Source organism: Phalaenopsis equestris, unplaced genomic scaffold, assembly GCF_001263595.1.
Source record: "Phalaenopsis equestris unplaced genomic scaffold, ASM126359v1 Scaffold209375, whole genome shotgun sequence".
In the NCBI taxonomy this organism is placed as follows: Eukaryota; Viridiplantae; Streptophyta; class Magnoliopsida; order Asparagales; family Orchidaceae; genus Phalaenopsis; species Phalaenopsis equestris.
Window position 1 is genome coordinate 310,109 of NW_018228544.1, and position 13,588 is coordinate 323,696.

The 13,588-nt window shown below is 34.1% G+C and overlaps 1 protein-coding gene across 1 annotated transcript in view; it reads left to right on the top strand.

The window, feature by feature from the left end:
- Positions 1-11,344, top strand: part of LOC110036620 — an 18,595-nt gene extending 7,251 nt beyond the window's left edge. The window contains 2 exon segments of the mRNA XM_020741106.1: positions 514-937; positions 11,206-11,344. Coding sequence (XP_020596765.1) covers positions 514-937; positions 11,206-11,326 — 545 coding nt within the window. The 3' untranslated portion in view covers positions 11,327-11,344.
- The last annotated feature ends 2,244 nt before the right edge of the window (positions 11,345-13,588 follow it).

The window sequence follows — 13,588 nt, forward strand, 5'->3', positions numbered from 1 at the left end:
GCCAAAAAAAAAAGAGAGGGATGCGTTGGTTTGGAGGAGGAAGGTACCCTTTTTTTTTTTTTTTTATAGACAATAATAGTAATAATAATAATATTATTATTATTATTAATATCTCTCAGCATCTTTTTGACGAACACTTCATCGTAGCGAAATGAAATTCTCCCCTAGGTAAATTCGACGTTCCGGACGCGACCGCACTGTCCGTTTTATCGTTCGGGATCGTTCAGACCACCTTTTTAGCTATTTGGGTCAAAACGATAATTTGCGCATTTTTACCTCGCCCGCGAAATTGTGGTGCAACGAACGCCTTTTTTTAGTGGAATCAACGTTCTGGACTCACTCGCGTGGTCCGTTTCGTTATTCGGGGTTGTTCGGACCACTTTTTTAGTAATCGAGTCCAAAATGATAATTTACGCATTTTTAGCCCGCACACGAAGAGTTAACGACATGGACGTCTTCTTTAGGTAATATAGACGTCTCGGACACACATAACATCAAAAATTGATGCCAACAATGAGCAAAGCACATGGCAAATGTGGGGCACTCCATGGGCTCAGGAAGGGCAGGTTCTGGTGGGTTGTCCCTCCAATTTGTTTTCACCGTTTGTACATAACAATTCTCAACAGGATGTCTTGAATTCTTTGCCACACAAGCCTATGATGCCACCCATATCAAAGAATCACAATATTCAGCGTTTTCATCCTAGTAATCACCAACAGAATGGTGGGATATATAATCTTTGTCTTAGTTTGAATGGAAATGGCATATGGCTGCAGGACGTGCCCTTTCAGTCTCCGTTACGATTTGAGGGGGATGATCATTTACTTCCTCTTAATATTATGGATGATATTACTCAGAGTAAAGCTACCTATAATAGTCCAAACAAATCTTTAGCTGTGAAATCTTTTGGAACGCATCAAGCTAGTAGTTGGCCCAAGTAAGTATTTTTATTTTTTTTTCCGGAAATTTCATTTATTTGATGCTTGTTTCTATAATATATGTAAAACACATAAAAATAATATCTAATACGCCATTTATGTGTGTTTTGGCTGAAAGTGCAATTGAATTTACATAATTTTCAATAGTTTGAGTACTCCTATACATACTTAACCTGTTTAATTTTTTTGCTTTCTACCTTTTTTACAAGTTAGTTATTTATTTGTTGTTCTTGTAAATTGTATGTTCTATTTTTATGTCACCAACTTGATTTATATTTTCAAACTTGTAGTAAAAAAAATGTCGTGTATAATATTCAGTTCATCGAAGCACCTCTTTCCATGCATAATTATTAATTCTTTATATTCCATGTGGGCTCAAAAATTTCACGACCCAACGTCCTTCAAAAGAATGAATGAAAGCGAGCTTTGAATGAGATTTTAGGTCAAATTTTTCAGAAGATAAATGAGACAATAATTATCACACGGTCCACAAATTTCACCATCATTTTACAAAGACTTTAAGATATGGGGTTCAAGATTTTCTATAAGTGCTAGCCTCTATTGTTAATTATCACTTTCAATAAAGAGAGAGCACTTTCGATTAATGTTAGTTATTAGAAATTAGGTATTTGGAGTTAACATATGATAATGGTAGACCAATGTTTTAAAAGGCGTGGTTATTGGGTGCGGCGTTTTAGCTTGTGATGGGGTGAGGTGTAAGCCCCAAGACGTCGGGAGTAAGACCCGCGGTATTAAAAAAAATATGAAAAATAAATATGAAGGAAAAAATAAACTTTTTGTGCATAATAAAAAAATTAAACACAAACAAAACAAGTCTTCAATGATTAGAATCTTCAAGATACTAGCAACAATCCACAAAAAAAAAGTTAAAATGTTTAAAGATAAATAAACATGATTGAGCCAAAAAATAAATTTATGATCATTTGGTCTCAATCCTCTAAGGTTATTCATTCTTTAAACTCATCATTAAAATTTTCTTCTTTACCAATAGTTATATCCAAATCGCAATGAGGTCCTTCCTATTCTCTGCATTCATTGCCCACTTCATTGGAGCTATCATCATGCTCAATCTCAAACGCATTCATAATTTGTTTCTTATCATTGTTGCCTAAATTGCAAACACAAACAAAACGACATTCATAAATATTTTGGATATTTTTTCTATAAGAAATTAAGAATGCATATTTATGTAAAGAACAATTAAATGTGAATATGAAACTTATTCTTTCATTCATCTTTCTTTTCCTGTGAGAATATGTTATAAAAATGTCCTTTTTTTCCTTGTGTATTATTTTGTTATTCTTCATTTGCATTTGTCGTGAGCACATTTCTGTTTACATCAACATCAAAAACCTGTTCTTCATTCATCCAAGAAGGTTCCTGTGGAAGCCCCGAATCTTCTTTCTCAACAATTCACCTCATCATCAAAGTTAATATTATTTATCAATATTTGATCGAAGTCCTGTTTTCTTCTTATATTTCTCTCCCTCAATCTAATATTGTATCTTACATATATTGGAATAATCAACCTCTTGTGTTGCAACCTATTCCTCTTCTTAGTATAAATCTAAGATAAGAAAATATTATTTTTAAGAGGTGATTAGGTGATTATGAAAGCAAATAATAATAATTTTAAAATTTAAGAAATAAAAGAATAATTACCGATTTAGAAGTAATCCAATTTCTTTTGCAAAATGATGAACTTAATACGAGACTAAGAACTTGAATCACAAAAGTTATTAACTTAAATGTTTTCCTATCAAATCTCATCCACCAATCAGCAGGAGTTCTCAACTTTCATGAATTCATAGTAACTCTAATTACAAAGTTTCATCGTAAGTTATCATACAAGTCCAGTTGAATATCAGCTCTAAGCCGATCTTCATAGTTCAACATTTTTTTAATACAAGTAATTAATCATTCTTTTACCTCATCATCATTAGAAAAATTATCCTTAAAGCGAAATTGAGGGTTTAAATAATAACCATCTGCATGTAATGGTTTATGAAGTTGGACTTTCCATCTTCCATCGGTTTTCTTCCAAATAAGTTCATACTTCTTTTCATTATGCCCACAATTAAAATAATTTTTTCTTTTGCTGAATCCAGAACTCATAAGCATACATCATGGCTCTAAGCCAATCTTCATAGTTCAACATTTTTTTAATACAAGTAATTAATCATTCTTTTACCTCATCATCATTAGAAAAATTATCCTTAAAACAAAATTGAGGGTTTAAATAATAACCATCTGCAAGTAGTGGTTTATGAAGTTGGACTTTCCATCTTCCATCGATTTTCTTCCAAATAAGTTCATACTTCTTTTCATTATGCCCACAATTAAAATAATTTTTTCTTTTGTTGAATCCATTAACTCATAAGTATACGTCATGGCTAGCCTTTCTTCTAAGTCAACCTCTCTTAGAGCATTTACAAGCGATACAACACTTTTGATACAATAAACAACATAACCCCAAAATTGTGGATCAAACAAAATAACAGCTCGAGCTTTTATACGTTCCGTCTTTTTTGCCCATTGACTAAAACACTAAGCTTCTGAGGAGAATATTGCCCGAAGTGGTTGCTTATGCTTGTAAATGCTTTGAATTGTCAAATATGTTGCAACAAAATGTGTGATGGCTGGACGAATAAGTTCTCTCTCCTTTGTAAAGGATCTCATCAAGACTATAACCCATGTGTGCCCATAAATGGATTTTACAACTTGTTTTACTTTTGCAATTGTGCTCTAATGAATCTTCAACTTTTTAATATCTTTTAACATTAAGTCAATACAATGTGTTGCGCATGGTGTCCAATAAATATGTTGTCTTTTCTCCATTATTTTTTTACCCGCATTCACATAATTTGACCCATTATCTGTTATAATTTGCACCACATTTTTTTCTCTCACTTCCTCAATCACGTCATTCAAATAAGTGAATAGTAAATCATCACTCTTTATAGCATTTGAATCATCCACAGATTTACAAAAAAGAAGTCTCAGTTGGACTGTTCACAAGAAAATTAATCAAAGTTATATATTTTCTATCTGTCCAACTATCTGACATAATCGAACACTCATATTTACTCCATGCATTTTTATACTCTAGCATCTTATTGATTGTAGCAACCTTATCTTCGAGTCATGCATTGTAGTGGCAGTAAAATCAGATCTAGAATTAACAACCGCTTCGAATATAGACATGTAATATGGGTCATTAGCAACATTAAACGCCAATCCAACTGAATAACAAAACCTACCAATTGCCCTAAATGCTTCTTTTTTTTCATTTGTTTTCCACCTAGAATTTAGAGTAGAATTTCTTCCTTGTGTCGTGGTGAATGAATCCATTGGACCTCTAACTCCATCGACCTCTGGGAGGAGTCAACTAATGATGAGTTTGTAGCATTTTCACCTTCACCAATATTTTTTAAACTACTTCTGATATCATTTAAGACACCGTCACTTTGTGCTTTGACTTTTGCATCTCCTTCTAATGTTTTCTTACATCTTAAATATTCAATGGTGGTTTTGAGTATTGTTTAATGTTTCATCCACTGCTCAATTAATTTTCTCTTGTAGTATATGGGAATGTATTTTTTAGAGTCAATATCTCATTTATTCCAAATTGGTGATAAAGGGAGTTTATTTTTTATGATTTGCTCGCTAAAATCTCATGGCATATTCTATTAATTTAATATTGGAAAATAAAATGAGTCTACTATCCATGCAAATGTCGGGCAAAGGAGACTTGCATCTGATCCAATAAGATATTAAGACCATGTTTTTGGTTAGAAGTAGTAAGTTCTCTACAACAACAACAACAACAACAACAACAACTTATTCCACTAAGTGGGGTTGGCTACATTATTCCTTTTTCTCCATTGCATCCTATTGAGTCTCATATTTTCATTTTCTTTATAGGTATTCCTCTGTCTTTCTTAACATAAGTAGAATCTAAAACATCCACTCTTCTAATCAGATCATCAGATAGTCGATGTTTAATGTGACCAAACCATCTAAGAAAATTCTCTATAATCTTGTCTGCCACTGGAGCTACACTAACCTTATCACGAATATATTCATTTCGCATTTTATCTCTAAGTGTCAAGCCACTCATCCACCTATACATTCTCTTCTCAGCAATACTTAACTTTGTTTTATGCTTCTCTTTTAAAGGCCAACATTTTTGCGTCATAGAGCATTGCAGGTCCCACTACCATCTTTTAATATTTTTCATTAAATCCAAACAGTACTTTTCTATCACACAATAGGCTCGATGCATTCCTCCACTCCAACCAACCAACTTGAATTCCACTGATAACATCCTAATTTATATCACCATCACTTTGAACAATAGACCCGAATTATCTAAAATCTACCCATCTTTTAATGATTTGATCATACATGGTTACAACTTTGCCACTAGAGTTACTACTACTAAAATTACATTTCATGCATTCAGATTTTGATCTACTCAAACGAAGGCCTTTAGACTCCAATGTAAACCTCCATAATTCAAATTTTTTCTGAACTTTTTCTCAAGTCTCATCCACAAGAAGGATATCATCCGACTGTAAATTTCTAGCAAGAACACCATAAATAAAGCAAAAAAGATATGGGCTTCAAGCAGATCCCTGGTGTAATCCAACTGCAATAAGACAATACTAGGTCAACCCTCATTCTATTTTTGTTCGAACACAAATAACAACTTTAGTATACATATCTTTAATAACTTGAATATAAGTCATCTCAATACCTTTCTTCTCCAAAGCTCTCCAAAGAACCTCTCTTGAAATCTTATCGTAAGCTTCTTCTATATTAATAAAAATCATATGTAACTTTCTTTATACTTTTCCATCAAACCTCTCAATAAATGTATAGCTTCCATGGTAGACCTGCCCTGTATAAATCCAAACTAATTATGAGAAATCTTTGTATCACGCTTTAACCAATGTTCAATTATCCTCTTCCATAATTTTAAAGTATGACGCAGCAATTTAATTCCTAGGCATCCCCTTTATTCTTGAAAATGAGGACCAAAATACTCTTCGTCCACTTCTCAGGCATCTTTTTAGTTTCTAAAATAATATTAAAGCGTTTAGTGAGCCAAGAAACTCTCAAATCTCTTAAATATTTTCATACTTCAATTGGGATATTATTGGGTCCTACTGATTATCCACTCTTAATTTTCTTTAAAGCCCCCTCAAATTTTTATTTACTAATGTGATGGCAAAAATAAAACGTTTTATTATTATTAAGGTTATTTTTTTATCTTCTTCTCTAAACTCAAATTTTTTTGACATCTTCAAGTCATGGTCTTTTTGCGGTCTAAATTAGAGAATATTTGTTCAAGAATCGAGGTGAGAGCAAGCTCATGATTGTAGTCATAACAGAGACCACAGTGGTAATGCAATCATTGCATTGAGAGATAGATTATGAAAGGGGAAACCAATAATGATTCGATGTACATGAATCGTTGTAGGTACGCAGAAGAGTGGCAATTTGTGGTGTGGTTAGCATGCTTGGTCTGGTCTTGTAGGTGTGGTTCGGCAGCAAGATCAGGTCTCGGACATGTAGATTAATGTTGATCGTGAAATGAACGTTAGGTTAAGGGTAGTGCAAATGCGCGAGGCATTGGTGGAGACATGAGATGACACAATGTCACAATTGAGAGAGAGACATGAGATGACACAATGTCACAATTGAGAGAGGTGTGGTAGGTTGCGGAGTGGGACTGTAGCCGGAATTTGTTTCGGATGCAAAATGGTGCTAAGTAAAACTTATAATCATATTCAAGCTTTCCCAAATACAAATGCTAAACAATGAAATGTGCTGTTTAATTATGTTGTAGACATTGAACATTATTCCTGGTTTGATGGTCCTGCTTATCAAGGGTCGCTTTTGAAAATTCAAAATGATCGATAAATTAAAATTTACAGATAACATCACGCCTTGAGTAGTAGAATGAAATAATGAAATGATAGCGAAATTCAGATGTCAACCAAATCTTAAGCCTCAAAGATCTTGTATTGAAAATATTCTGCATATTGCAAGCAGTTCATTATATGCTTATCGAATTTATCAACAAAATGACCATTTTAAATCAAGAAACTTTATCTTAGATGTATTTAGAATTAGTATGAATAAGCACCCATAGAGATACCAGTGTCAACCATACAGAACTATAAGAGACTTGACTTCATGTGCTAAAATGAATCAAAATAATGAGCAAAGGCCATAAATCATAGTTGTTTTGAAGAAGATTTCAATGCGAATTTCCCTCAACTTAGCTCACATTTGTCAACTTTGGCGCTTCATCGATAAATTTTACCTTACCTTATTTGATAGCTGCGCAATAGATTGGGGCATACTTATCTATTGTTTGTTTTGTGGCTTTTCTCATTATTTGCATCTTATGAAAGATTTCTAATGATTTGAACTACATCCTCTGTTCCAGTTGTAACAAGAAATTTCTCCTTCCTTCCAAGTTTCATTGAGAGCATTTTTCTTTAGCATACAACTATAATAATTACTGAAATAACTGCTGAAAATTTAAAGCATTTCTTAGCATTCAACTATAGTGGGAGGTATTGATACCCTGGGAAGCTGTCCCTTTTGATAGTTAAGTCTAGAAGTTGTGCTTGCCATTCAACTTGTATTTTGTAATCTCAGTTAGGCAGATAATAAGAAGTGTTTATTGAATGGATAAATCAAGTACACTCTTTTTTGTTATCTTCTCTTCTAAAAGGAACATTTTTTTCCTTGCTTCGAAGTTATTAAATTATAGATTTCATCGATTTTCTAGTCCATAGTTAAGAGGATTCGAGGTAAAAAGAAAAAAAGCATATTAAGAGCTCTAGAATTTATATTGATGTGCTCTAACAGCAATCCTTTAACACTTCCAGAATTTGTTTGGGAACTTCTTCATTTTTTTTGGAAGTTTTTTGTTTTGAAAGATTTACATACAAACCACTCAATTCTTGTGTTTTTACATACCTAACTGTTGAGAAATTAGGGCGAAAAAAAAATAGAAATCGACACAAAGCCATAAGACACAGAAATTTAACGAGGTTAGACAAAAATGCCTACGTCATCGGGAGCTGAGCGGCAAATTCACTATTTCAGAGGAGTCCAGTTACATATCCATATGTTTACACATCATATATATAGATAAAACCCAAAGATAAAATTACTAACACGCCTTCGCTCTCCCAAACCCACTAAATTCCAAGAGACACATCTTCAATTCTAAGAGACTCATTTTTTTTTTCAGGAGACACGACTCTTCATTCCAAGAGACTCCAAATTCTGATATATGAGCCATACTTAACAAATCTCCACCTTGACGAATATCCGACCCCTTAGGAGAAATACATATACCCAACAAATCTCCACCTTGGCAAATATACAACTTTAGGAGTACATAAAACATCATGGAGTTTTTTACATCGAAGTGGGTTGGGTAACCATGTCATCTAATAATTGCAAACATTCAACACGTTCAAGCAATGCAAGAACTTGTTGATAGTAGCTGACTTGGTCAATATATCTGCTGCATTTTCATCTTATGATTCAACAGAGTGAACCCATCTACAACTGTACTCCTTAACAGTTTATAGATATTATCTGCAGTGATCTTTACTTTCTTCACAGTCAATGCACCTTTAATAATTCTGATGGTTTATCTATTCCCATCTACCTTATGAATAAAATCATTTCTATATAAAATGCCCAAGGAAACTAAATTCTTCTTCAAATCTGGAATATGTCTTACATCACATAATGTTCTGATAGTGCTATCATACATCTTAATTCTGACTTTATCAATACCAGCAATATTGTAACATCTATCATCACTCAAATAGACTGAACCAGAATCATATAACTTGTATGAAGTAAACCATTCTCTGTTAGTTGTTATGTGAGAAAAATTTCTTGAATCAAGAATCAATGTATCCTTCAACTAAGTTGTTGTAACTAAGAATACACACCATCACTGTAATCTGTAATGTCACTTTGCACCATATTCATAGACTTGGAAGATACATCATGTTTCTCATCAAACTGCTTTTTGAGCTTTACTGCTTTTTGAGCTTTTGACAATCTCTCTTCATATGTCTCACCTCCTCACAATTTTAGCAATGAATCATCTTTCTGTCTTTAGGCTTTGACCTGGAATTTCGCATTCCAGAACTCTCATTCTCTTCTTTCCTTTCACGATCCTGCTTACCCTTGACATATAAATTGTCCCCATGAAAGTTTTCCCCTGCATTCTGCTTCTGCTGGTTGTGAGCCAACAATGCTACAGTAATCTCATCAACTTTGATTGTTTATTTCTCATATGTCAGAGTAGTCACTAGATGTTCATAAGAAGAAGACAATGAATACAATAGAATCATTACTCGATGTTCATCCTCAATACTCACATCAAGCCGTGTCAGATCTGTGATTATTTGATTGAAGACATTCAAATGTTGCGCCAGATCAGTGTCAGCCTGCATCTTCAGCCCAGCCTGCATCTTCAGCCCATACGCATCTTCAGTCTATAGTCATTTCTTCAGATACAGTTTATTCGTCAGAGATTTGGACATAAACTGATATTCTAATTTCTTCCATACTTTTCCTGTAGATTTAGATTCATAATATGATACATAATCTCATCTGTCGGAAATAAACGTATGGTACCTGCCGCTCGTAGTTGCAATTCTTCCCAATCTTCATCTTTCATATTATCAGGTCATATTATCAGGTTTTCATATTATCAGGTTTCGTAGCCCGCAAAACCTTCAATATTTCTTGTTATGCCAACAAATTTTTCACGCTTGTTTGCCACAATCTGAAGTTTCCGGTTCCATCGAACTTCACTATATCTATATCGAATTTTGCACCAGACATTGTTATTTGAAATTAATCCTGCAGCAAACTTTTCTTGCTTTGTGTCGAAACAAAAAACACACCACAAGTAAATTAAAAGAAACTTGAAATTTTCTCCGTCAATTGATGCAATTATGCTGTGATTTGTAAATCAAAATTTTCACATGAACAACTTTTTCTGTTTGCGCAAAAAAAAAAAAAAAATCAACCGAACTATTGCGAACACCTTGCCCGAAGCCCTTTTCTGTTCGCCTTAACTCCTCAACCGAACTCCACATGTCGCAAATCCTCCTCCGACAAACTTGCGAACTCTGCTGGCATAACACCACCGAACTCCTCTCCTCTGCGAAACTTGACTGCCGCATGAACTGCTTGCAAACCACTCCTTCGCAAACTTCCCTAGCTGCGGGAACTCTTCCATCGCTACAGGTCTTCTGTTGTCGCGAGATCAGCACTCACAGATCCTGAACTTTATGTCGCACGCGAACGCTGCAAACCCCTGCCTCTGTGGAAGAAGCGCGAACCCAAGTCGCAGGCGGAACGACTCGCGAAAATCGAAACCCTTCGTCTTCGTGCGGAACCGATCGGAGAAGAAGTCTGAAAACGCGACTCGCAAATTCTGGTCGCAAACCTCCAAGCGAATCTTCCTGCCGAAATCGGAATTACAGCCAACCTTCTTCTTGTGCCGACGAAATTTTTCTTCCTGCCTCAGAACCTCACTCTGATACCAATTGTTGAGAAATTAGGGCGAAAAAAACAAAAATTGACACAAAGCCAGAAGAACACAGATTTAATGAGGTTCGGCAAAGATGCCTCGTCCTCGGGAGAAGAGTAGCGAATTCACTATTTCAGATGAGTCCAATTATATACCCATAGGGTTACACATCATATATATAGATAAAACCCAAATATAAAATTACTAACACGCCCTCACTCCCCCCAACCCATTAAATTTCAAGAGACACCTCTTCAATTCCAAGAGACTCATTTTCATTCTAGGAGACACACCTCTTCATTCTAAGAGACTCCAAATAATGGTATACGAGTCATACCTAACACTAACACCTTTAATTTCTACTTGCATTTCACTTTACCTATGCATGAAAAGATTTTTTTCACATTTTAAAAGTGAATGCGGTGGTATTTTTGTTGTTAAATGGATTTTGGTGTTACAAGTGTAAAAAGCGAAGTATAGGTGTTAGATATGTAAATATATAGAATGTTCATTAATTACGGCATTGTTCTTACTCAAATTTAATTCTCTAGTCCACTTGTAATCATATTATTGCATTTTTCAATAATTTTCAACCAAATTATTTGAGTTTTAAGTCTGTACTGACCAACCTTAACAATATGTTTTTCTTTCCAGTAAAGACTTGGATTCATACGCTCCTCGCGAAGCTGTGAAGCTGAACACTGGCAGTGCAATAGTCGGAAATCTTTTATCGAGAGGACCAGATGAACCTTCTGTGTGGTCATTCAATCAATAGCATAGGATATAAAAAAGAGAAAAAAGATAAACTCTGCAACCTTTTTTGCCTGAAAGCGGTTTTATCTTTCTTTCTTTCAAAAAGAGAGTTCGGGAAATGAAGGAGAACCTGGCTGCAGGGTATCGTCGTATCCTCCTTAATGCAGATGGAATTCACGCGTTTCTGGAGCCATTGTAGGTAGAAGATAATCTCTTTTCTGTCTTTGTTACAGTGATTTCTAGAGAAGTTGCCATCTTTTGTAGGCATCTTTTTGTTTGCTTGATTGATTAGCTTATAAACGTAGATTTGATTGGCTTGGGTGTTTGTTTTAGTTCTAGTTTTTGAATGTAGGATTCAGAAAATGATTTACATGTGGTGGTCTTTTCAGAACAATTAGTATTGTGTATTGTTCTGTCAAATGGTTTACCAATTGCAGAATTTATCAAATTGGCACTCTTGGTTTTCTTAAAAGTTTTTTTTTTCTTTTCTGTTCATGCCAAAGGTTGCTTAGCTTTAGGAGGTGACAATGAAAAAGGGGAAGTTTGCCTAGATTGTGCACTCTATTTAGCAAGGGCGGAACCAACCTCTTTTTCTTGCGGTGTTTGAGCCGAATTATCTTTCATATAATTAAAAATCTGAATTTGAGCTGAATTATGGACCGAGTTAAGGGTTTATGGTTTGATAGATGGATAACATTAAAGAATTGTTGGGGTTTTGAAAATTTTGACGTTTCATACAGAGTAAAATTTTGTATGTATTTGGAATGTACTATTTAGCTCAATTTTGGTGAATTCAAATGCGACCGATTTGATCGATATACTACTGATTTATGAATGATGTATGCATACATGGACACTTTTTCTTTGGCATTTTTGTCATGTATGGTAGATTAGGTCATGCTAATGGAGATCTAATAGAACTAAAAAGAGTGCCAAAGTGTATTAATACTCTAAATATCTGTAGTCTATAGTTGGACTTTGATCAAATCATAAATAACAAATTGTGTTGTTTGAACCGTGCTCAAATTATGCCCAAATGTTATTCACTTGTATTTCAATAAAGTCCAAACATGGTTTGCTCACTCACAACTTTTATTGTATGGTTTGAATGACGAGTTATTAGGGGTATTAATGAGCCGAGACTCCCTAATCAACTCACAAGTCTAGTTTATCAAGCCACAAGCTTGTGCTTGTGCTTGTATATTAAATGCACTCGAGTTCAAGCTTAATAATAGTCGGCTGGTAGGCTCGTGAGTCCGCTCGATATTTAATAAAAAATTTAATAAATTAAAAATAAGTTTTTGTTAATTAAACAAAGTAGCTTAAGTTATTAAAAATGTGTTTTAAAATGCTAAAAGGTGCATCTTTCTTTATACCACTTTTTTGCATTTTGATTAGGAAGAACACAACGTAAGATCTCGAGCTTCGTAATAAAATGATGAGCTGAGCTCTGGCTTATAACATGGGCTTGGCACGAGCTCGAGTTTGAGCCATTATTTTGATAGATGAGCCAAACTCGAGTTCATTGTGATTCGAGTTGGACTCAACTGATAGTACAATAAAAAATATTTCCCTTATAGATCTCACTGATCAAGTATGCAAAGTGACAGCTTATTTTCTATCATGTTCAAATATTATTCAAGTTCTAATTGAACTTATCTTTGATTTGAGTTAATCCGTCTATTTAATGATAAATAGTATATTCAACATATGCTAATGGTAAATACTATAAAATACAAAAAAAAGAGGAAACTATCACTAAAAAAAAATATTGGCCTCATTAATGCCATTCATTGTCTTTAGCTGCAAAATTCTAATAAGCTATGGTCTCTCTCTCTCTCTCTCTCTCTCTCTCTATATATATATATATATCTGCGCGCGCGCTCCAATTTAAATTTATCAAATATAAAGAAAAATGATATTACAATACATATCACAGATATTCCTTATATTTATATATATGTTTAATCCTTAGGACATGATCTCATATCTTTCATGAGTACATATAACTCAGTAAAGGTCATGTTTTTTAGAGGAAATGTAGACGAGAGAGATGAGTGTAAGATCCAATAGAGATCTCATAGATTATCTATTGAACCTGAGTTTCCAGTAAGCCATAATATCAGCCTTAGCGGAGGTTTTTCGAGCTATATGGATTTTTAGAGAGAGAGATAGATTCTTAAGAAACCATGAAATCTCGAGAAAAAAGAGTTCCTTTCTCTCTTAGCTTCACTTTGTTTTTCTGAGAGGAGGAAAAACTTAAATATATATATATATATATATA